The sequence below is a fragment of the Myiozetetes cayanensis genome, unplaced genomic scaffold, assembly GCF_022539395.1.
Source record: "Myiozetetes cayanensis isolate MyiCay16 unplaced genomic scaffold, myiCay2020 scf1, whole genome shotgun sequence".
Taxonomy (NCBI): domain Eukaryota; kingdom Metazoa; phylum Chordata; class Aves; order Passeriformes; family Tyrannidae; genus Myiozetetes; species Myiozetetes cayanensis.
Window position 1 is genome coordinate 18246372 of NW_026086604.1, and position 25640 is coordinate 18272011.

At 35.9% G+C, this 25640-nt stretch overlaps 1 protein-coding gene across 1 annotated transcript in view; it reads left to right on the top strand.

The window, feature by feature from the left end:
- The window catches only part of LRP12 (LDL receptor related protein 12), a 47371-nt gene that overhangs the window by 14348 nt on the left and 7383 nt on the right, over window positions 1–25640 (top strand). The window contains exons 2-5 of the mRNA XM_050313650.1: window positions 13761–13817; window positions 20568–20703; window positions 21606–21808; window positions 24238–25339. Coding sequence (XP_050169607.1) covers window positions 13761–13817; window positions 20568–20703; window positions 21606–21808; window positions 24238–25339 — 1498 coding nt within the window. The remainder of the gene's footprint in view (window positions 1–13760; window positions 13818–20567; window positions 20704–21605; window positions 21809–24237; window positions 25340–25640) is intronic.

Below are 25640 nucleotides of genomic sequence, written 5' to 3' on the forward strand. Positions count from 1 at the left end.
TCCCACCAACTGGGTAGTTCTGTCCATGGGAAACACGAAGCCATCATATTTGCTTTCTTCAACCCCACCTGACTCTGCTGTGGTTCATATAAAGCACTGCCATTGGTTATGTTTTGGCACATGGTGGGATGGGATTTCCAGTTGGTTTATGTATCATGGGGGGTTTTTTTTATGGTCCTTCACCTAATAAAAATGTATCATATACAGTTTTTACAAAGTAGTGAGTGGGAACAAGAGTTGCTTTTTTTTGTTCGTACAGTTCCTGACACAATAAAGCTAGAATCATGAGAAAAGCTGTTTGTGCTGTTGTTTAAAAAAAAAAAAAAAAGTAAAGAAAAGGCAATGCAGTAGTATTTTGAGTGTCATAAGCCAAATAAAGATAAAATTTTTCACAACTTGATTTTGAAAATTTATTTCTAAGACATTGCATAATGTTTGAAATAAAACAGGTGTACTCATGCTAACATGTGAGGTGTACAGCACCAGCATTATTCTTGTGAGACAAGAATCACAGGATTAACAGCAGATAACATGGAAAGGAAGGAGGAAAAAAAAGACCTCCATTCCAAAGAGAGGGAGAGGGTTTAGGTCTTAAATATATACGCCTGTTTGTCTATTGTTTTTTAAATTATATAAACACATATAGACTTCTTCTAGACTTCTTTAAAATGTCTGTGGGGCTCTCTGAAATTTCCTGTCTAGAATCAATGATGCAAATCAATGCAGTAGCTGTAGTGGAGTTTTGCGAAGTGTACACAGGTCTTGCATAAAACACTGGAGAGAAAATAAGTTTCACTAAATTATAAATTTAATTGGATATTTCCCTTCTTATTTGTTGACTTTGATGAAACAAATCTATTTGAACAAAAGAATGTAAAATTATCAAGGCTGCCACACACAAAATTCATGGGTGCCGAGTGTAGCCAGGCAGGTATTTGTGTGTACCCATGTTCATACCAAGAGTATGCTTTAGCAATTTTAAGATCTGATTCTTATTTAAAGAAGTTAGTAATCTGAGTAAAATCGATTTCAAATCTTGCAGGCAATCTGTCTTTTTTTAATGTCTTTTTTGACTAATAGCAATTTGCAGTGCATTTTGAGGAATGCAATACGTTATGACCAGCAAGTTATAGCAAGTTCATCTCTTATTCTTCCTAAGGCCTGAGGATATTTAATAAACAGCATCGTTTAGGCAGGTCTAGAAAATTTGTGTAGTTAATTTAATAGCCTTTGCTATCATAGCAATTGAAATTTTCAAGCTGACAAATAACAGTAGCCCAAAAACTCTGTCAATTCAATGTCTTTTTAGTAGTGAGAATGGAAGCATCTACATGTTGAAACTTGAAACTCAGTCTCATCTCCACTTCTGTCTGCTATAATTTGATCAAGTAATTAATAATAAATAATGAAATTATTTATCACAAGGTTGTTTACTTGAGATTAACAAATAGCATTGTTATACAGATGTTGAAGGAACAGGCGAAAAAGTGCATTGCTTTTCCCTCCTTTGGCGGTGCTTTTCATTGTGTTGTAGTCCTTGTGAATGATGGCATGCTGAGTTACACTGTGCAAGGTGACTTTTACACCTTAGTCCAGTAAAGCATTAATAAGGGACACAGATTATGTCTTGCATTACTGGAAGGTCACCATGACATTTTCTGTAAGTTCAGTTTCGGTGTGAGAAGGTGCATAGGGCCTAAAAACTCCAGTTGCCAGACTTTGCATAAACAAGTCTGTACAAGTCTCTGTAAGGTCTGTGGTTTCTGTGAACCTTTTTTTGTGCATTAAAGAAAACGAGCTTTCTTGGGAACTCTACAGTGCTTTTTAATTCTATCAGAAAGAAAGAAAAACACATTAAAGAGTATAAAAAGTTGTCAAAATCAAAGTTTTATTTCTAGTAATAAGTGGTAAGAAGGAAAGAAGACACAGTTTTATCTTTCAAATGGGAATATTTTTCCTAGATGCAATAAACATACAGTGGCTTTTATGATTTTTATATTTGATGTATGTGAAAAATGTGCTGTAAATATAGTTGATTCACTGCCTTTCCCAGTAAACTGCTTGCATTCAATTCAGTTATGTCACTACAGCGAATGCAGCTGGGGTAGATTGCAGTTAATTCTAATTTATTGTTGTTACCTTCATAAAGGTGGAGTTGAAGCTCAGCAAGTATTTTCTGTTGACTCCAGTATTCCCTGGTTTGCTCAGGCCAATGTTCCAGAAAGATTGTAGCAGATCTGGAAACTATGGTTTGATTTCTCAATCCTCTACTTCAGTCAGAAGTATGAAACTCCTTCCCTGATCTCTGTCTGGATTGTAACATCTTGGCCCTTCTGCTGAATAAGGACTTAAATAGATTTTGTAACTTTATTTTCTGAATCCGATGAGCTTTCTGCATTTTGAAACCATTCTCTGGACATATCTTAGGCAATTGTTTTTTCTTTTTTATTTCTCTCTAACATGACTATTGTTTTTGCCTTCATTTGTTGGTCACATGAGATGTAGTTTCAATAATAAAGGGAGGAGGAAGGGAGGAAGGAAGAGGACTTTAAAAGGAAGGGCTAAGGGAGGAGAAGGAAAGAGAAGGAAGGAGGGAAGGAAAGAGAGTTTCAATAATAAAGGTGCAGCAATGGAGCAATGTTTTTCTTCTTTTCAAAAACCCTCGTGATTCTCCCTCTCCCTCAACTATCAAGTACTCCTACACTACTTTGGTCTTTTTTGGAAGAAAAAATCAGTTGTAAGTCTGAGTCATACTGTCATCAGGAACTAGAAGCTTGGATGTTTTGAGTGTTCTTGGTGGGGATTCATGGGGTAAGAGCAGATAATTTCTGCAAGCTTATAGTAGATTAATGATGATTGCAGTTATTATTTATGAATAATGATTTTCTTCTGTTAGCACTTTTTCAAGATGGTATGGAATGAAATCATTAGATAGGATAACAGCAGTATTGTATTTTAGGAATATATGACCTGAAGCTCTGCTGTTACCATCTAACTTGGGATAGAGGCATGAAATCTTCAGGTTGGTTGTGGATGTTAGGGGTTTTGGTTTTATTTTTTTAATACAATGTACCAGCTCTGTGTAGACTGTTGTGAACTCATACAATTATAAGGAATTAAGATGAATTTAAACCTGCATGGAGCAAAATCAAAACCAGGTTTTTTACTCAACAGTGATTTAAAGAAACTGGTAGGTAAAAGTACAAAGCATGAAGAGTATGCATCAAATCTGCAATGCTTTTCCCCCTACTGTATAAGCACTGTGCAGCCCACACATGTAAATTTTCCCCTAGTCTGGCACTTCTGAAATGTGACGTATTTGAAATTCCAAAATGGAATTTCAGAAGAAAAGAACAGTTACTGCAACTGAACCCTGTACAAATGCTTTGAACAGTCCTTTGTTAAATGTATTGAGTTTTAATATTTTAAACACAGCTGTTTAACTAGAAACTTAGCGTTTTTCAAGTTTTTTTAGTTATATAGCAGTGGAAGTTTCCAGATAGGAGTGCAAATTGTTAGGTTTGAATTAATGATAGGCTCTAATCAGTTAAGAATAGGCACCTAAGCCTTATTAAGGAATATAGCACATTTAAGGATGGATAGGCAGCATAGTCTCTCTTGCTTTTCCCACTAGTTTCTGATCTATTTAATTTGGTTTAGTAATCTGGGTTTTTCTACTCTGTCTAATCTGAAATGCTGTATTAGATTACCACGTGAGAACACGTACAACTTGCAGGCAATGGTCAGTAAGGTAACCTCCTTTATACCTGGCTGGGTAGAAGTGCAGGATTTGACATGAATAGAACTACTTATGTGCTTAAATTCAGGAATCTTGTTGAAGCTGAGCCAGTGCCTCTACTCGATTTCCAATTTCCACTGCTTGTTGCCAAGTATATTAGAACTGTCTATAAATAGTTTGTGGAATTTTTGAGTGAGAATAAAAGCTAATGTCAGGTTCTTTTCTGTCCCTGCCCTTTAAAACTACTACTGAGGAGCTTTAATTGTTTTTATTTTCACACAAAAATCCTTTTCTGAAGTCAAATCAGTTTAGTTGTTACTTTAAAATTTGTGTATTTTAATGACAGTGTGCTCCAGGGACAAGAAAGAGTGGAAAGTGACTGGGAAGCCACAGCTACCTAGCAGGAATGTGAGTCAGTTGTAAACTGCAGCATCTTCCAAATGTTTGTTTGATGTGTCCTGATGGTGCTGTGGGCTCTGTTTCAGTACTTCAGCATCATCTGGCTGGCAGCATATGTGTCAAATTTGCATCATGCTAACATCTCAGGTGATAGGGAATTTTGGAAATTTTCTTTTGTGTGTTGTGACAGCGTTCACCGTTGGTGTAGTATTAGTGAGTAGCGTGTGCAGTGCTTAATGAATCCAGAATGAGAATTGGTCTTGCTCGCACTGATTGACTGCGGAGCTGAGCTTATGCCTGAGGTTGAGGTGGAGCCTTCCTGGCAGCACTGGAGCTGTGGGGAGCAGAGAGCACGCTTGGGTCTGCGTTGGCACATCCAGCAGGCTGGCAGGAGCAGATTTGTGGAGCAAAACAAGTTACCCTGAAGATGTGTGTTTGTGCTGTGTATGTTTCTAAGGGGTTTTCCTTGGACTAGCTCTGGTGGGGCCCAAAAAACTGAGCACCCATTACAAATAAGAGCATATCATCTAAAAGAAGTCCAGTTTGATGGTTTCAAGGCCACAGCATAGTATGAACCAAAGCACAGGAGGTGGAGAGGATCAGGAGATTCAGAAAGCATGCCCCTTACCTGAAGTAAATGACTAATGTGGACAAGTCCTAGGTTAACACCATAAAGTTATACGGAGTAAAGGATGTATTATATTTTGTTAAAGAAGCTAATAGATCTGTAATGACCTGATCGTTGAATATTCTTCAAATTCAAAGCATTCACTGATGGAGTGAACTTAGATTTTTAGAGTATGCGTTATAATAGTCAATTTTTGAAGAAAGACTGCAGACTTTTTTGGTGTAGGGGTAATGTTACAATGCTACAGAATGTAAGAGTAGTAGGATATTATTATTGGGGGATTTTTGATTCAGTGTTACCAGGATTATAAAATCATAGAATAGTTTGGGTTGGAAAGGACCTGAAAGATCATATAGTTCCAACCCCATCCAACTTGGCCATGAACATTTCCAGGGATGGAACATCCACAACTTCTCTAGGAAGCCTGTTCCTTATCACCCTTACAGTAAAGTTTCCTCCTGATATCCAAACTAAACCTACTTTCTCAGTTTAAAGCTATTACCCCTTGTCCTATTACTACAGGCCTTTGTCTAAAGTCTCTCTCCAACTCTCTTATCTAAGTCCCTTTTGGCACTGAAAGGTTGCAGTAAAGTCACACCAGAGCTTTCACTTCTCTAGGCTGAATAACCCCAGCTCTCAGCCTTTCCTCAAAGGGCAGATGCTCCAGCCTTCTGATCATGTTCATGGCCCTATTGCTATTTTTAACAATAAAAGTGTGTTGTTCATTAAAGTAGTGATTAACTTTGAGTGTAGGCTCTGTACAGCGCATGCAGATTTGGAAATTTCGTGACTATTTTACTCACAAAGAATGAATAAAGACTTGTTTTTCAAAGGTGTTGTACAGCTGCATGTCATTTAAAGTCCCTATGTGAGGAAGAAAGGACTGTATAAGAATGAGGGAGTGATTTAAAGAAAACAATACTGGAAAACATGTTTTAAGTATACAGTGCAGACTTTTAGCAGCATCATACCCATTATTTTATGCCCAAGAAATAATTGTTTAAGCACAAAATGTTAGGTATTGGATACTGTAAAAGGTAAAAATAAAAATAAAAAACCTACATAAAATTATTCCATTGCAGAATTGATTCTCTAGTTCTTGTCTTAGTTTAGTAAATAAAGCTACATCACAGTTGGCCTAAAATAAAAATGGTACCACATAAAATAACAGCATTGTGTATTGTAAACAAGTTCTGTGCTTTATCTGCTTTTACAGTGAAATTTTGTGGTTATTACTTGCTTTTGTGTCATTAAACATTTAAAGAAGCCACTATTTCAGTATAGTTTCATCTGTTAGTAATTTTTATTCTTTTATTAATTAAAGGAATTAATTATGCCACTGTAGTATTGGAGTATATAACACTTTCTCATTTCCTGTGAACATTTGCTTTCACTGTTTGAAATTTTAAATATATTTACTGTATTTCTTTTTGTAGCAGATGTTCTTCTGTTATAGGGATTTGGAATAAATCTTGGCACTATGTTACTCTGCTTTTCTTTAGTAGAGAATTCTGACTGATGTCTGCACAGCAGTAAGGCTTTTTCTCAGTGTTTCTGTGTATTGCATGTGTTAAAATAAATGGTTATTTAATTCAGCTATTACGTAAAGGAGAATTTGCATCTTGCTGCACAATGTAGTGCTGCTTTACAAGTGAGCACCTGAAATTCCTATGACTCCAGTACTTAACTTTAAGGAAACAAGGGGGAGAAAAAAAACCCCTGCACTTAACTAGTTAATGCCAAACTGTTGATTTAAAAATAAATAATACAAAATTTGTCAATAACTGTTGGGAAGATTCTGCAACTAAACTGAAGATTATTGATCAGTTAATGCCTAAAAGTCAGTACTGTCACCTCTCATGGTGCTTTTTTTATGGCCTTTTGCTTGAATTACATGTGGCCTTTTGTCAAGGAAGTAGCAGTAGCTGCGTATCAGACAAAAACTTGCTGTTAAAGTGCAGTACACTATATAAAAAAAGACAGGAAAATATGAGATTTCTGAGAATTGTGAATCTTATCCCGAGAAATTGATCTAAATATGTATTGGTGCATAAACTAAGTTTGTTTTGTGCATATCTCTAATTGAAGGGATGTAGTGTGATTCCAAACTAAGCCATCAGAAGGCTGAAAATAATAAAATGGTGGTAAATAAAATGATACCTGTAAAGGCTGTGACTGGTTTCTTTAGAAATCCAGGAATGATATTGCTGCTTTGCCTTTTTACTGGATATAGAGATGTAGCAAATGGTTGCCTGGCTTCAGTGGACCGTGTGCTCTGAGCTCTGCTACACCTTAATTTGAAGCATTCCCTGTAGCAATAATTCTCTTTATTTCACAGACTGTTCTGGGAAAGTAAGTTTCAAATGATTAGGCTGTGGTTGGTTTGGGTTTTTTTCTCCACTGTTTGCTCCACTTTCAGTTCCTTTTCTCTTGTAATTTGAAGTTCACATGCAGCTTTTCCTGTCTTCTGAGGAAGGCAAAATCTGAATTTCTGTAATACAGTTTAGCAGTGGTTGGAGAACACATGTTGCACAGATAGAAAAGAAAGTACAAGAGAAACCATATTCTCAGAGACTCTTCTGGGTTATAAAGGAGGACAAAACAAGTCTAGTGCCTTTTGTAACCTTGTTCATCTGAGATTACAGAAAATGTTTTTTCTCAGTTGCGTACTCAGTACACCGCTCCTTCTGCAGAACAGGAGAGCTTGGCTGCAGTATGACCATATACCTATGGATGTGTAGCTCTGCAGTTGTTACAGCATTAAATTCCTGCAGCTATTGCATTTAATTCTAAATTTACAGTAGTTTGACAAATATAAGTGTTCAGGAGATGAAGTTGCAGTTGATGAGCCAAAAAGTCTGAGGAGGCTCCTATCTAATTTTTTTAGCTCATTAACTGCATGTGACCTACATGCAAATAATTCAGTACAGTATTTTTGGTTACATACTGAAGAAATGTTTTTGTCATAGAGTGATTTGTGTTGGAAGGAACCTTTAAAGATCATGTAGTTTATCTGAAGGGCAGTGGTAGTACTTGTTTTTCTGTTGGTCTTCTGCATGCCCTGCTCTGAGCTACATGTAACATCACAACCAGGGATGTCCATAGGTATGATGGGTGGGCAGGAACCCACTTTTCTCCCACAGACTCAGCAGAGGAGCCTGGCTGTGGTTCAGTGTGACAAAGTGGCATCATCAGAGGGAGCTTGTTTCTGCACAGCTGTGCTTAGGTGTTTGCAGGAAGTGGGCTGGTACCGTCTCAAAATGTGGTCACAAAAGGAGTCGTTCCCAAAAAGCCTGGAATGTTGCAGAGACATCATGTATCTTACCAGCTCCCATTTCTATAGATAAAGAAGGATATTGTTGTTATTTTTTGACTAGACCATCACTTTTTAGTGAGGGGATATGGAAGGCAGCACCAAATTATTCATGAAAGCATATAGTAACCTTTTTTTGGTGGGATCATCCACATTTGGTCAGTTAGAAGCAAAATTTGGCGAAGATTATTGCAAAGTAACTTCAACTGACAAGAGGCAGAGTAAACAATTTAAGCTTACCCCTCATAAGGTACAGGGTGCAGAGGAATTTTGGGAGTGGGATGAAGAAAGGAAGTTTGGTCATGAAATACATTGTCTAAAGTAAAGCAGGTTGAACATGTACCACGATGAAGGGTGTTTAGAAACACATTATATAGAGGAAGTGTTGTTGATCTCTTGTCCCTGATAATTGTGGTTCAAGAAAAATATCCTGTCCAGTCTGCTTATGTACCACAGTACCTTTTAACTCAAGGTAGTTTAGAAAAGGCTCACTTTTCACAGCCATTCAGTTACAACAGTTCTTCAATTTATACAGTTCTATTTATAGGAGGATTGTAATTTGGCTGTTAAGATAATGGCAGAGGCTTAATCTTGATAAAGATGAATTTAGCTTCAATGGAGATAGGTATGAATGTTGGGGTTTTTTTTGTGGACAGTAACTACTTGGTGAAACAGCAGAAATAAAGGTAACTTTAATTGGTCTTTACCACTGTGAATTCTTTTCTTTTAATTTTTCATTTCAACACTTAAATTAATTTTTCTGTAAAAGACAGTCTGAATTTAATTTAGTCCCAAGATATATGATGTTTTATCAAACTGAAATTATAAGATTTGATTTTACAATCACAGTGGACAAAGTTGCATGTGTCAGATTTTTGTGTGTACTTTTGCAATATGCATCACTTCAATGTACTAAATTAGTATTACTAATTTTAGTCAAATCAAAATCAAAATGAGGCTTCATTGAAGAGTCATTATTTGCTATCTCAGATGTCATTATTTAGGTAAACTTGTTCTTTGTCTGAAGCATTCAAGTTCATATATATATCTGGAGTGCAGAAGGTTGTCTTTCTTAATCTGAATATTTTGACTAAGAGGGCCACTTCATTATGGGAGCCTGGGGTTCTGTTTGCCTTTCTGAAAACTGCATGAATTTGAGTAAAGCCTAAAGGAGGAGCTCATATCAGGACCGTAGGCACAGTTTTATGCTCCAAAGTTATATGCAGATAATCCTTTGAGCCTACTCATCCCATTTTTGAGAGAGCTGTGGTGAGGCTGTGGGGAAGGATGGATGTAGGGGGTCACATCCTAAAACAAAGGCAACTGCATTATAGTAGCCTCTGCTATAATGCTCAGTGAGGCTGAGGATCACTGCTGCTGTCTGGGTTTCAAATACATAGAACTTAACGGTTGCTTTTTCCAAACATGTCATGTTTTTTAAGTGTAAGAGTATTCTTTTTCTCTGCTGTTTGGTTGGAGTGTTTGCTGGTGCCACATTTTTCATTGTGGCCAGCCCCACTCCCTGGCCTGTGTTTAGTTTCATACCTGCAATGAAACTCAGAAGTAGTTACTGAGTCAAATACCTTCCAAGGCTATGATTTTATCTTCTGCGTAATTCTGTTCACCTCTGCAGACTCTGTGTAGGACTTTGGACCAGGTTGATGGGAATTGATGATGTGAGGGTGTCTCGCTTTTCAGGGTGGGGTATGGGGAATTTACCACCGTTTCATATAGACTTGCAGGGGAGAGATGCCCCAAGTGCTGAAAATCCTGAAGGCAAACCTAGTGTTGTCTTGTTTTTTTCTGTGGTCAGCCAGCTGTGAGGCATGAATCAAAAGGAATTAATTCAAGTGTCTGTGGAACTACTTGTCTCTTTCTGCCTGATCGTAAGGTGAGGTGGCATTGCAACGCAGAGGATTTGAGTGGAATAAAAAAAAACTGGTGAAGGTCAAAAGGACTGGCTCTGTGCTGTGGAAGTAAAATAAAATTTTACAGATGCATCTGTCAGAATCAATGAACAACTTTGACCATAACCATGCTTTGAACATTTGAGAAATTTTTAAAGTTATCAAAGACAGAAAGGCAGAAATTGCAAGGTTTTTCTATGCTGTAAAACAGTCTATCAAGAGCCTTAACTCATTTAGTAACCAGTTAGCTGGGTTTTTTATATTGCAGTCAAGGAATCTTTAGAGGTATTAACACAAGTGGTGGCAACAAACTCATGTGCACATCAATAGAAAACCATTAAAAATACTTTCCATGCTTTTGCTTTATCTATAGATTACCAGTAGTTTAACATGTGTATTCTGTTTAGGAAATATCCTTTGGGGGGTTTTTTGTTTTTAAAAAAAAGCGTATTAAGTGCTTGTTTTTATCTTGAGCGTTGTCTATTTGAATTTAACTTACATACAAGTTGCTGACCATATCTTAGCTAGCTGCAGGGCTAAAGTTAACAAACATATCTTGTTTTAATACTACTTAAAATAAGTGGCCTGTTTCTACTAAATATTTATAAAAGGATGTGAAGAAGATGGGAGTAGTCCTGGCTACACAAGTGATCTCTTCTAAGAAGTCAGCAGAAACAAAAGGTGGAAGATGTTGGGTTTAGAAAAACAATGTTGATTTCTCACAGGTAGAATGGAAGGCAGGAGCTTCTCTGTGTGTATTCCAGCACTGTGTTGTCACACTCCACTGATATGGAGTCTAAGTTTTGTTAGATGTTTCAGTTTAAAACTTAAGGTTGAAATGGAAATCAATAGCAAATCTTTCTTTAAAACATATATACAAGAAAGATAAAAACTTGTTGGTGACCTAAGAAAATTTTTTTACATAACTCATCCTCTGCTGTGTTGTTTAAACTAATAGGAATTTCAAACATAATTATGCTCCCATATCTTAATGGAAATTACTGATCTGTTATCTGACATACTGATATTCTAGTAGCCTCACTTTATATGTGACATAATTGTTCAGATCATATAAGGATCATTGCCTAAAAATTTCATAAAGGTGTCTGTCAGCAGTTAATAACACTTAAATGGCATCTGAAGACACTCTGTTTCACTGACAGTTTCCAATAAAAAAAGGAAGTAATAATCTGAGAGATTTCTCAGATTAATTTTTCGTATAATGGAAGATTACTGGGAAGGAAAGACTTTTTTTAAAAAATCCACCTTTTTTGATACTATAGAATTGGATATGAAATGAGGCTTCATTGTCACACGTTAGTGCTGCTTCTGACTAATCGCTGAAGTTAGTTTGACAATAAATGTGACATCACTTTATCTCAAGATTAATTGCTAGATTGTAAAGCATATTTAGAAGAAAAATAATAAAGTGCTCTATCTTTGATTATTGGCTCTAAATTTTCTTAACTCACTAATTCTGGGTCAGTGTGTATCAGATTTAGATGTGAATTCCCTTTTTAGTATGCTTCTCATTATTAATGATTTATAGTTTTTGTCAATATTTTTTATATATATATACATATATATGCTTTGCTTTGATTTCCATCACTTCATTGTTACATCAGTCTTTCCATGTTTTCTTACTGTATTTTTCTCAGAACTAATTCCATTAGTATTCTGGCGTTTTCCTGGTTGCTATGCGTAGGGAGCTTGTCAGGAATGCAGATTCTAGGGGCATCAGTGAGTGCCCAGGTATTGACTGTCTTCAGCATAGTTACTTCAGGTTTTGGGTAGTTTTTTCATATTTCTAAATGTTTGTGAGTTCCTTCTTTTTCGTCATGCTATTAATTTTCAATGTTCAGTAACAACTGCAGGTACACTTAAACGTGCTAATACCCCTTTTTGCAAATAAAAAAAGGTTAATAATCCCTAATGTATTTGAAAGATAAAATATTGGTAAGCTTTTTTTAGATTAAAACAAAAGATCTTGAAATGTGTTAATGTTTTCCTTATGCTGATGGAAATTGTAGAAAACAAAACAATCAGAGATGTGCTTCTGTGGAATCAGTTACAAGTAAAATCGCTTTGCAGCAAAGATGCTTATTTTGTAAATTGAGAGCTAAGTGTTACTGTAGGCATGAAATCAGAGTGGCAACAGTCCTTGGCTTGTCAGCGATATGCAAAATCGAGGAATTATTTGGAAAACAGGTTTTTAAAACTTAGAAGTATATTTTACTTAGAAAATAGTTTAATTGGAAAATAGTTGCTCACTAACACAGTATTTTAAATAGTTTTTGTTTTAAAAGACTTCAGGCTTTTGAACATTAAAGAGACTTGTTATGGTGTGGATTTTTTTTTTTTTATTTGAGGCAAAGGAAACTGCCAAGTAAATATATGCAGCAAAATTTGTACATTGAAAAAGGGGTGGGAAACATCACTTTCAAGAGCCAAGGAATTTAGTTTTTTAAAAAATAAATAAATTACACTTGCTGTATTTCTACAAATTCTGATCATCAGGTTTCTAACTGTATGGTGTCTTTAAAAAGTAAAAAGTTATGTCTTTGTGCATTTGATGCCAACTCAGTGAGCAATTTCTGAAACATTTTGTTTGTAACCACTGCAGTGGAGGAGCACTGAGCTGTGGTTGCTTAGGTGTTTTATCTTCTAGGTCAACTTGTAAGTCTTTAAATTGGTATAAAAGGAATTTGTGTTTTCTTTGTGTATTTAAGGTTCTTGTTATCCAGACATACCATACTTATATTGAAAAGCTGGTGCCACAACTGATTTCACATGTATTGAAATCTATGTGACATGGCAAATCTTCAATATTACAAAACTTTGAGGGATTAAGAGTTGTGTTTTTAAGATTTGCTTAGTGATGTATTTTACATTTTAGATTCACTGTGTATGTTCAAAGGAGCTTATTTATCAAAGTAGCTCTCTCCTCCCAAAATTCCTGAAAGATTTTATTAAAAATTTATTGTAAAGGTTAAAAGAAAGGATGGTGAATAAAGGAGAGGAGAAATCTGTTCGGTGGGAGAAATGTGCGCAAATACAACTTGATCTCATGTACCAGGGTTACCACCTGTCAGCAAAGGTATTTGCTTTAGGAGACTGCTTTTTCTCTGGAGAAGTACAAAGTAGTATTGGAATTGGAGGGATAACTTCTTTGTCTCTAACTCTTGGTGACCACATGGGTCCTGTTGTTCATCTTCACAAGTATACTTAATTTTAGTGAACAGTTATAGGGAGTTAACTCTCGAAGGTAGCTGGTTCCGTGCTATATTTGAGCCATCTTTCTGGGTAAAGCATATAGGCTGCAATTCATTATGAAATAGGTGGTTGTAGTTCCCTGGATGTCTGTATTTGCATAGCATTTACTTACAAATCTTGATCCAGGAGGAGATGAGGAAGATGCATTGAAATAAATCTTTCATGAAAATATAACAGCATTTGATGCACAATCGTACAAGTCTACTATCTAAAATGGATAGTTTCTCAAAACTCTGCCATTGTCAGTCTCTTGTTCCTTAATTTTCTAGTATATTTTATTGTTCCTAGTAAACTAGCAATACCTGAGGTTTTTTTATTGTATAGTAACTTTTCTCTGGTTTTTCTCTTTTAAGTTTTATCATAAATTAACGTAGGACCTTTAATGTTTAATATTAATTAAAATAACTTCATTTTTGTTCTTTCTGTTCTGTAAAAAGGTATCTGAAGAATTTCTACAAATTTTATCTTGGAAATTAGCTTATTCATTATGTTTAATTTTAGGAAATGGTGCTCTTGCAGAACATTCTGAAAATGTGCATATTTCAGGAGTGTCAACGGGTAAGTCATTTTTTGTAATGTTTAAATTTCATGCATGACTTAAATAGTAAATATTGAAAGCCACCTGGTATCTTATGAAGAGATATTTGGCTATAAAAATTATTACTGCCTTTTGCAGCATGTAATAAGGAATGAAGCAACTGGAACATGGAAAAATTCTCATAAGATAAAACTGATACCTGCACGCTCATGAACAGATTATGCCTTTCTAAGTGGACTGCTTAATTATTTTTCCATACAAACATTGAACTAAGAGAAAAGTTAGTTTAAGTTGAATTGATATTTTCTTTCAACAGTAAAGTTTTTCTGAAATGAAATTTACTGAAATGTAATTTTGGACATTGCTACTGTCAAATAATATAAATCCAAGAGTTATGCATTTCACCTGATTAGATTGAAGCAGTAACTGAAACTACTGTACACTTGACTGCACAGTTTCCTTAATACAAGAAAAAAAAAGATTTTAGAACTCATGAAACTGAGAGACTGAGATGCTGGGAGAATATGGGGTGTAAAAGCGGCACAGGTTGCTGAAAGGTTGCTGCGTTCTCTTCCAGTCAGTCGGCCTCAGGCGTCTTCCAGGCAGCAGCTACGGTCGGGACTACTCTGTGTTAGTGATGTGACTGTGTGGCCATTGTACAGTCTTTGTTCTTCAGATGTTGTGCAGCATCAGCCAAGCTGCTGGGCGTGTTTTATGATGCAGATACTCAGGATATGTGCAAATGGGTAGATAAACACTCCTCAGTGTGTAGAAGAATACAAGCCTGATTCTTTCCATGGGGAAGCTGGCGCTAATTCCTAGAAATCAAAACTGGTTTTCACACACCCTTCTAAAATGAGTCAAAATGCAAACTTGTCCTTTTTGAAAGCAGCTTGCATATCTCACTGTAGTTATCCTCACAGCATTGCTTCAAACATTATATTTCTACTTGTGCACACAGTTAAGTTTTTTGATAAATGTATGGTGAGTGGATGGTCTCTGTTACACCCTATTGCTTTCTATTTCCCTTTCATTGTTTACCACTCAAACACTGTTAAAAGTCTAATTATAGAAGACCTTTCTTACCCATTCTTGTACTGCATCATGAAAAATGTTGTTACTTTTTAACAGTTGGAATGCATCAACTATCATATATGGTACTTTTATGGCACACTGTAAATAATTAATATCAGCATAGCTACTTGCCCCTGTTGGAACAATTGTTGCTGGAATTGGAATGTATGAGATACACAGCCTAAAATCTAGCTATAGAACTTTCAGGGTATGTTTTAACAACCTCTCACCCCTTTGTTTACTGCAACAGTCATGTCACAGGTCGCAATACAGGCAGAAAAGCATCTGCTGGGCAAGAGGTGAATGGAATTTTTGAGTCTGCTTCCAGTACTTTGGCCAGCATGCTTGAATAGGCAGTGCCAAGAAGAGCAGAACACAACGTACTTTCTACGCAAGATAACAGCAGCTGGTAGATAGACCTTTAACTACTGAGAGGAAATATCCATTTAAAAATAAATAAAAAAGAAAATTAGGAAAAAAAATTATATAAAAGTAGCTCTGATGTTCCTGTGTTCTAAAATAGCTTTCCAGATGGGAAAAAATAAATATCACCCTCTAAAGTTTCTGTCTGAATATAAAGTGCAAATTCTTCACTGGGGAATTTTGAGATAATAGATCTGGGGATGGTCTGTTAATGACAACACAAAGAAAGTGTGTAGACCAACCCAGTGTCATTTTCCTTACTGCTATTTGTATGTACATCCTAAAAAGTGCATGACCCAAGTATAAAAGACGGGTATGAATGACATGATTTTTTCAGTTTCTTTTAAATAAATTCATTACCCCAAACATATTATTGAACTTGTAAATGATATGTTTTTCAAGCATACCTGCACAGCTTTATATTTAGCAGAGCAGTTTCAAGCAGAGTTTCTGTAAAATAGAACCAAAGACATCTGGCCTTTAATCTTTCTAAATTCAACTTTCACTTAGTGTTGAAACGAAGCAAGTGATTTTCTTGGACAGTTGCTACCAAGACAGGATTTAAAATGAAATTATTGTCTCGATGGTAGATTTCCTGTCCTCCTGCTGCTATAAGACTACATGACATACCTTCCTAAGTTATGTTTTAATAGCACAGACCTCTGTGGTCTTTGGTATTTATGCTTCTGCTGTATAGTATTATCTGCCAAGTTACAGATACACTAATATATAAGCATGCTTTTTCTACCAGCAACAGTAGTGGAATGTTGTCTCTTGTGTAGAGAAAAGTGTTTATGCCTTTCAAATCTGAAAAATTTAGGAATATTTTCAGGTATGCCTTTGAGGTATGTTGAGCCATAATTGTCACAATTGCAAAACCAATTCCTCCATCTCCCCAGCCTCCCCTCTTCCTCTCCATTTTAAAGAACTTCAGCATTGGTGTAAACAGTTGTTCTGTTTACAGTTTACTGGTGTAAACTATTGTTAACAATAGTTTTTATATATATATATATATAGTGTGTATATATATATATATGTGTATAAAAACTATTTCTTTTTGCTGAGTGTGTTTCTGTATTGCAGAGCAGCTTTTATTTAAAATGCTTTTTGGCTTGTCCTGGAGGCAAAGATTCCTATGCCTTCTTCCCCTGTAGTTCTCCCAATAAGACTTTTAGTGGCTCCTGAGAGCTACAATGCAATAATTACCCTCCTTCTTCGTGGTTTAGACTTTATCACAATATTATTCTCTTTTTACTCTAAGCTGTTTTAAACACCTTCAGATCATTTATCCAGCTGCATTCATGTCCTTACCATGTCCAATATAATGCATACCTTATCATCTTGTGGTTCACATTGAAAGCTAATTCTTTTATCTTTTCAACTAATCTCCTGGCATTACTGTGAAGATAAATCCCTAATCTCCCTCTCCCTGCTTTTCTGAAGTGACTTTTTTCCTTGACATGTTGTTCACTCTTACTACAGGTACTTTACTTCTCTAGATCTTGTTACAGAATTTCTGCATAGGTTTCTTAATTATTTTCGTGTTATAATTTGCTAGTTGTATTTGGTAAAGCTTTCACTGACTCTCTTCTGTTTACCAGTCAGCATGCCATAGGTAGTTTATGGTAATGTTCTGTAATGTGGGGCGGTAAACAAGTTTCAGGGAGAAGGAAATGGTTGTAACTATTTTTAAAACTCTGCAGGAAAATCCACATGCGCCAGAAAATGATGTGCACAGCTCTTTTGACCATTATTCTGCACTGTAGTTTGTGAAACATCTTCAGTCCTGATTGCAGTATTGTAATGTGCTGAAGAGTAGTAGCAAAGTAACAAACAGAATTGCAAATAGATTGTTAGCAAAATAAAGTTTCTCAAAGGAAAGAGTTTAAAACAGGTGGGAGATGGATGAGCAGAATTGTACTAAAGAATAAAAGGGCATTGAAGGGAAGGTAGGCAGAGGCAACACCCATGTAGAAGCTTCTTCCTCCAAATCATACAGCCCCCAGCATGAGATTTGAGAACGTCTGAGACACACATCACTGGGTGTCTTTGCTTTCTACAATGCAAGCTTTTCAGTTTCACTTCTGCTTCTGCCTTGGTTGCAATCCCATGTCCTCGATGTTGCTCACATTCTGCATGTTTTCAAACAGGTGAATAAAATGTATGTTACATTATAGTTTCAAAAGGTCTAGGAGAAACATTCTGGTTAGGCAGAGTCAGGAAATGATTTTAAATGCTTGCTGTTATCTTTATAAAGTATATTCCCTTTAAAACTGTTCTATTTCAAAAGGTTATCCTTGATTTTAAAAATCTTGCTGAGAAACTATTCTCTCAAAATGACAGCACTTCTGAAGTGCAGCTTCTGCACAGTTGATCTTGACCTTTTTACACCATTTAAGAGAAGGGAAGATTTCTGTTGTCTCCTAAGAAAGAGATGTTTAGTTACATGAATATATGGCAAGTATGCATGTGCATTTAGCATATGTAGCTAACCTGAAGTTAAGGAAGCTGTAATTCCCTTTTCAAGTCCATTCTTTTTTTTTTTTTTTTTAACCCACACTTTGTCATAAGCATATTTTTTTCCTCTCTTCTGCAGCACTAACACCATGTTGTTCACCCTGTATTTTTGTGTCTGTGATCATTCTTACTTCCTCATGCCCTCCATAGTCTGCTTTTCTCTTTCCATATTGGATGCTGCTGCAACTGGTCATATTTTGCCCTCAGCTCTTTAATGTGAGCTTTAGTGGAAACAGAGAAAAAGCCATCTTAAATAAAAAAATATAGAAATTATAGGATATGGCTGGTTCTGCAAACAAAGGATAAAAAAATCCTGAATTTGAGTAAAACTGAGAGTTTTCATGGTTCTCTGAAAGTATTACCTTGGTTAAGTGCAGAATTTCTTCCATTCAAACTTGCATAAAGGTAAAAGTTACTGTTTGTGCTGCTGCAGGGGTTGGATTGAGCAGATGAGAGTTGTTGGGGGTGCTGTGCCAGCATGGGAACTTGCCGAACTGGTTGCATTGTAGTTTGCAATTGCTAGCAGTGTTTGGAGGTTCCTATTCAACAGACATATGCTGTACTTTTATTTTTAGTGTGTTTAAGTTTTTGGGGGTGAACTCTCTGAAACTGAATGATCATATATTGGATGGATCATTTTCGTGTATTTCAGTGCAAGGTTTCCTTTTTCAGGCAAACGTAAAAGCTTCTTTAGAGGTTCTTAGTAACAAAATCATGTCTGTCAGTTTGTAAATATCTAATACCAGGTGAATGTTGTAGTAGTATAAATTTCACCTGCAGGCAACTTATTTTAAGCTGAGCACTATTTCAGTAGTAACCAAGTAGTATGTGGAAATGTTTACCAACATTTGCAGGCTTGGTACAAAATGTTTTATACCTTCTAGATATTTTGATATTTTTGTTCTGAAACAGTTAAAACTGCTATTTTACTTCAACAATGGAATGACCAGTTTTTCTTTCCATACCTTCCATTTCTTACCTGAACAAATGTAAAGTATAACAAGATCATTTACACAGGAGCTGTGTTCCAAAATATCGTGGTCTTAGAGCACCACCTATAGGGTTTGCTCAAAATTTAAAAAGAAAGTGGATGATGCATGTTCAAGTGCAGTCTTTCCGTATTTTGTGACTTTTTTGTCCCTAGATATAAGGGCAGGTCCTATGTTCTGTAGTTAAAGTATGTTAATACTTTGCACCATGAATAAAGTTCTAAAAAGAAGCATGGGAAAAACCATTTAAAGCAATGTTCTCTTATAGCTGCACAGGAAAGCAGTAAACTTACTGAGTTTTATTTTTGCATGTGTATTTAGCTAATACACAAAATTCTAATATATTGCCAGCACTTTGTCTTTTCTAAACATATTTTTAGAAATGTATTTGTTATACCATGTAGAAATATTTTAAAGCACTAATAATAATTTAAGAGTATAACTTCATATTGTATTAGAGCCAGACAATAATTTCAGGTCTTTATAGTATTGAAAAGTTACTTTGAAAGCTTGATTGTAAAAATAGAGAAGAAAATAACCTTTTTACAAATTACTTTATTACAACTTCTGCACTGTTCTAAATGCAGTTCATTTTTCATCATGTTGCTTACTGTATCAGTTCTGATTTGTTACTTTAATCACATAGAAACTCTAAAAGCTTTTGGTGATTAGGACAATAATGAAAATGCTTTCTCATTTGTTATAGTTCTTATGTTTAAACTATTGTGCGTAAACTGGTTGTGCTACCAGTAAACTTAGAGAGCTTGCAGGTTTTGAACTAGCAGTGAGAAAATTGAAAAATAAAAACAAAGTGGGCAATTATTTTTAATGTGTTTTCTGACCACTGAAACTTCCTCTTAATTTGAAGCTCTGCAGTGAGAGTATTCTAGACTTCCTAGTTATGTGAAGATTGTGAATAGGATATATGACAGATGCTGTATATAAGGCTGCTAAGAGGAAAAACTAGGAAAACAAAACCACAAACCTAGTAAATACATTACTTAAAATCAGCAGAGCTGAGAGCAGTCCTGTAAGAGGAACAGCAGCTGAGTTAAGGCCAATGCAGAAAGCTGCTCTGTTATAATAAAGTAAGAATACAAATGGCTGAGTTACTTCAGTTGCATATAATTAACCTATAAATATAAGCTTTCTAGTCCTTTATCAGAAAAGTAGTAGCACAAGTCCCTCCTAAGAATAATCTCTTATGAACCTAACTTTTCATATCTATAAGTGAAGTGTGCTGCAGTAAGTGCTCTTTGCCTTTCAAGCATTTGGAATCATGTGTGAAGATCATTTCCATGCCAAGAACTAGGAGGCAGGTATTTAAATGATGGTCAAACACTGGGTCTGCCCTAAGACTGGAAATTTCAGCTACTTGATAATTTAGCTTTAATTTATTTTGTACCTTCCAATGCACTTGTCAGTTTAAGGTGTAAATGAATGGTTAAATTGAACTGAATCTATGTGAAGACCGATAGTAAAATTATGAAATACAAAATCTTTTACTTTATTAAAGTTGTCAAAGTCTGTATAGAATAATCTTTTTTGATCTGTTATAGTAATTGACATGAGGAAGAACTGCTGCACTGGCAGTGTTGAAAACCATGTTTTGGCTCACATGTTCCATTATAAACTCCTTTAGAAGTTGGGGTTTTTTAATTAGTATATAATCTAATTAGTGCTGATGGGTTGGAGGCTTTCTCTGTCCTATTGACTTTAAAAAAATGGAATTAATCAAATTACTTTAAATATATATGTATTTTTCAGCTTGTGGAGATATTCCAGAACAAATTCGATCACCAAGTGGAACAATCACAAGTCCAGGGTGGCCCTCTGAGTATCCTGCCCGAATTAACTGTAGCTGGTACATCCATGCCAACCCAGGGGAGATCATTACTATAAGGTAACAGTGCCCCTGTTTTATCCACATGGATCATAGAAGTACTAACTAGACATTTTTAACTGCCAACTGTGTCTACTAGTTTTCTCTTCCTTCCTGTAATGAAGGATTTCAGTTTTGTCTGTTTTCTGCCTTACCTTTTATCTGATTTGCTGTCACACAGCCATGTAGCCTTTGTTTTCTGATGGAGAATTGGTGTCTAGAAAGAAGTTCGATGTGCTCATTTATTGGAATTCTTTTCAATGTGTCTGAAATATAAGAATTTTGCATTAAAAGTATGTAGAGGAAATTCTCCTAGAATGCTTTCTAAACTTTTTCATACTGTTTGTTTTTAATAAAACTAATTTTTCTCCTTTCACATTGTTTTCTTCCATTCGTACATTTCACATTTCAGTTCTGATAAACTTCTCTGTTGTCTGTACAGACCCGTTTTGCCCAGATTGTCTCCCCTTCCCACTTCATTACCATGACAACCTGTCTTGATGTAGTGTAGCCATGCTGTGGCATTCCATAATACAATGTTTGAGTAAAAAGTAGTGCGACTGGGAGAAAGTCTTACCTGAAAACATAATTTTGACCAATTTAGCTGTATTTATAATGTCAAATCATATCATTGTCATAAGTGTAGAATTAGCTAAAATTCTGATGGAATTTGGGTAAACAGAACCACTTACTAATATATAAAATCATTAAATGAGACACAGAAGAGCAATTTCAATAATAAAATTTATTTTTATATGAAGACTTAATGTTTGTTTTAAGTCCTGTTCTTACAGGGATAGAGAAGCTGGTCTTTTATTTAAAAAAAAACTTACAGCTAATTTCCATTTTTATGTGTAGTAATTCATCAGCTTGGTTGTGTAACATCCAGTTCAGTAACAATTTTGACCTTTTCTCATTTTCAGCTTTCAAGACTTTGATGTTCAGGGATCTCGACGGTGCAGCTCAGATTGGTTAACAATTGGAAGCTACAAGAATGTTGAAGGCTACAGAGCATGCGGCTCTTCCATTCCCTCACCATACATCTCTTCACAGGATCATGTTTGGATCAGGTTTCATTCCGATGACAGCATCTCCAGAAAAGGCTTCAGATTAGCCTACTTTGCTGGTATGTTTCAAATGATACCTAGAATTATTTTATGGTTTCACTTTTTGTTTCATCTTTCAAGAAGTATTTCCTTGTAGCAGGATAACTCCCTTTGCAGGAAATACCTGTAATCAGTCCATGGTTTATTGAAATTATGGAAAATATACATTAGTTAAGGTATTCTGATCCCGTGTACAACTTGAATATTCAAAGTGGGAGTCAATGAGTGTAGCAATAAGCAGAGTGAATGATTTGGGGAAGAAAAAAGCCATTAATACTAGGCACCTGGAAGGTTTTTTTAATGTAGTTTGAGATTTTGAATGTTTTCATCAGAGTAAAATAGTTTGTTAATTAGTCAGGTAGACTTCTGAGTATGATAAATATGACAAGAGAGGGAAAAAATTGTATCCTGTTTTGATACTGCAATTATTTCCATCAATATTTTAAACTTCATGTTATAACTTTCTTCTCAACCTCTCCCAGGTTTTGCAATGCAGAAGGATTGAGTTAGAGTGTAATCAGTACTTGAACAGGTCTAATGACACATATTCTATTATATTACCTCCACCTATGGAGCATAGTCATTCAATTTAGGTGGGACAAGTCTAGTAGTTCAGTTTTACAAGTTTTGAATTCAAGGCCAAGGTTCTATTTGACATCCTAATTTTATGAACCACGTGTATGTGTGTGTGAGTGTACTATATGTATAAAAATATGTATATATGTGTAGCAGAACAAGAAGATGGTATCATTTATACTACATCTGTTCTTTGCATTTTTTTTAGTGAAATTAACATTTTCTGTAAATTAATCACTGCCAGCACATACATTTTACTTCCCTTTCATTGTCACCAAATTTGTTGACTTAAACACTCCTCAGTAGTGCTTGTAATGTTTATCACTCCTTTTGATTCCATTTTTTCCTGTATTCACTTTTTAAAAACCTTAGCATTTGTGAAATTTTAAAAATGTGTTGCACATTATTAAAAAAAATATTATTTTAAGAAACAGTGTTTATTCTTAATTCCTTCTAATATACCCTAAAGTAGAAAAAAGGGGAACAGAAGTATGATATGACTTGACCTATCACAGCAGATTAGTTGCTGCCAGGAAAATTCAGGCTCACTATGAAGACTTTTATCATGTTGTATATTTAAGCACTGGAACTTGATTGGAGAAGGCCCTGAAGAGCCTAATAACTTCAGTTAGCTTTGCTTTGAGTAGGTGATTTGATTAGATAACCTTCATTCGAATCTGAATTGTTTTCTTTTAAAAAAAAAGAGGTAACGTGCTTCTCCTGGGAACGTCTTGATTTTAGTGAGTTCGTCATGCTGTCTTTCCTGTTTCCTTTTTAAAGCTTTAAGAATAGTGTTACTATATATTTGTCTAATTTATTTAAAATTACTACTGTGCAGGACCATGTGCATTGCAGATGGTTTTTTAAATTTTTGGGAGGATTGACCATGACAGTTTGCTTTATAGCCAATTATATAGTCTCTACTGTGGTTTTTAGAAATAACAGTGGTTTAAAATGATACCCTGGTATTTAACTTGGCTAAATTGTTGGAGAGCTGAATTACCTTGGTTCTCAGGTATGCTTCTGTGTTTAACATAGTTGGAACTTTAATAAGTGAAGGCCTGAAAAATATCCGTGATGCTACAAGTGTGGTAGTAACCAGTAGACCACATTTTCTCATTTTCTTCAATAAAGGTGTCTCTTGACATTTTTTTCCCCCCTAAGAATTAAAAAAAAAAAAAAAGAGAGAGAGAGACCAGACCAGAAAACCCCACAAAACCTCCATCTCCACATTTTTGGGTCCACTACTTGAATCCTTAACTTTTAAAGTACTGTGCTTTGTTCAGGCAAGCATGCATCTCTGTGTTTGCTTCACTCTCAGTTACTGGAGGAGAGGCAGGAGCAAAGAGTGGGAAGAGTTAAGGACAGAGTTTCCTCTTTGGTTGCAATAATATGTAATCTTCAGCTGTCAGCTTTTCTATTGCCATAGATCCTTTGCTACCAAATAGGAACCTATGAAAGCAGAAGAGAGTCTGACTGTTTTTATGGAAAAGAATTTGAGGAGGTAACCAATACTGCAGCACAAAATGTTTCTGTATTTTGAGTGACAGAGAAGAGAAACATTATTTTTCTAACTTACTTTTAGCACTTCAAAAATCAGGTTTCTCAATAACTGTAAATGAGCATTGTTTTCTTGATTGAGTTGAAGTTGATTGACTGGAAGCAGATAAGGGTAAGGTTCATGCAGATGTGCTGATGGAATTTCGACTCAAAGAAACTGTTCTATCCTGAAATTTACTGAAAGTTGCCATTTTTTTGCAGAGACTTCAAGTAGTTCGTTTACCATTCTGAAGTACTTGGTGCAGCAAATGAATATGCAACACAAACTGTGAAGTGCTAAACTCTTAACATTTCTTTTTTTTTTTTCTTTCAGGTAAATCTGATGAACCAAGTTGTGATTGTGACCAGTTTCATTGTGCTAATGGGAAGTGTATTCCAGAAAGTTGGAAATGTAATAATATGGATGAATGTGGAGACAATTCGGACGAAGAAATCTGTGCCAAAGCTAATGCTCCGACAGCTACTTCCTTTCAACCTTGTGCTTCCGATCAGTTCCAGTGTCTTTCCCGCTTCACCAAGCTTTACACTTGCCTTCCAGAGTCTTTAAAATGTGATGGTAACATTGATTGTCTTGACCTAGGAGATGAAATAGACTGTGCTGTGCCAACATGTGGGCAGTGGTTAAAATACTTCTATGGTACTTTCAGTTCTCCCAACTATCCTGACTTCTATCCACCTGGCAGCAACTGCACCTGGCTGATAGACACTGGTGATCATCGCAAAGTAATCTTGCGATTCACTGATTTCAAACTTGATGGTACAGGTTATGGAGACTATGTCAAAATATATGATGGATTAGAGGAGAATCCACGGAGGCTGTTACGTGTACTAACAGCATTTGACTCTCACGCTCCCCTCACAGTTGTTTCATCTTCAGGGCAGATAAGAGTGCATTTTTGTGCTGACAAAGTGAATGCTGCAAGAGGATTCAATGCAACATACCAAGTAGATGGCTTCTGTTTGCCCTGGGAAATCCCATGCGGTGGAAATTGGGGTTGCTACACAGAGCAGCAACGCTGCGATGGCTACTGGCACTGTCCAAATGGAAGAGATGAAACCAACTGCACCATGTGCCAAAGAGATGAGTTTCCCTGCTCTCGAAATGGTGTTTGCTACCCTCGTTCAGATCGCTGCAACTACCAGAATCATTGCCCTAATGGTTCAGATGAAAAGAATTGTTTCTTCTGTCAGCCAGGAAATTTTCACTGTAAAAATAACCGCTGTGTGTTTGAGAGCTGGGTTTGTGACTCTCAAGATGACTGTGGCGATGGCAGCGATGAAGAGAATTGCCCAGTCATTGTGCCCACTAGAGTGATAACTGCAGCTGTCATTGGGAGTCTTATTTGTGGATTGCTGCTTGTCATTGCACTGGGATGTACTTGTAAATTGTACTCACTCAGGATGTTTGAGCGAAGGTAAGTAGAACAGATGGTCTTGAGAGTTCAGATGTATTAAATGGTTTTGTAACTTTTTTGTTTGTACTTGAAGCAGCTTTATTACCATACAGACATTGTTGAGTGTGATTTCTAAAGACATTGTTCCTTTTTCTCTGAGAGTAAAAAGAGGTTAGTTAATCACAGAGTATCTCAAGTTGGAACCTAGAGTCTGACTCCCCGCTCCTCACAGGACATCTAAAACCAAACTTTGCTGAGACCTATAGCTGACGTCTCATCCAGATGCTTGTTGAACTCTGACAGGCTTAGTGCCATGACTCAG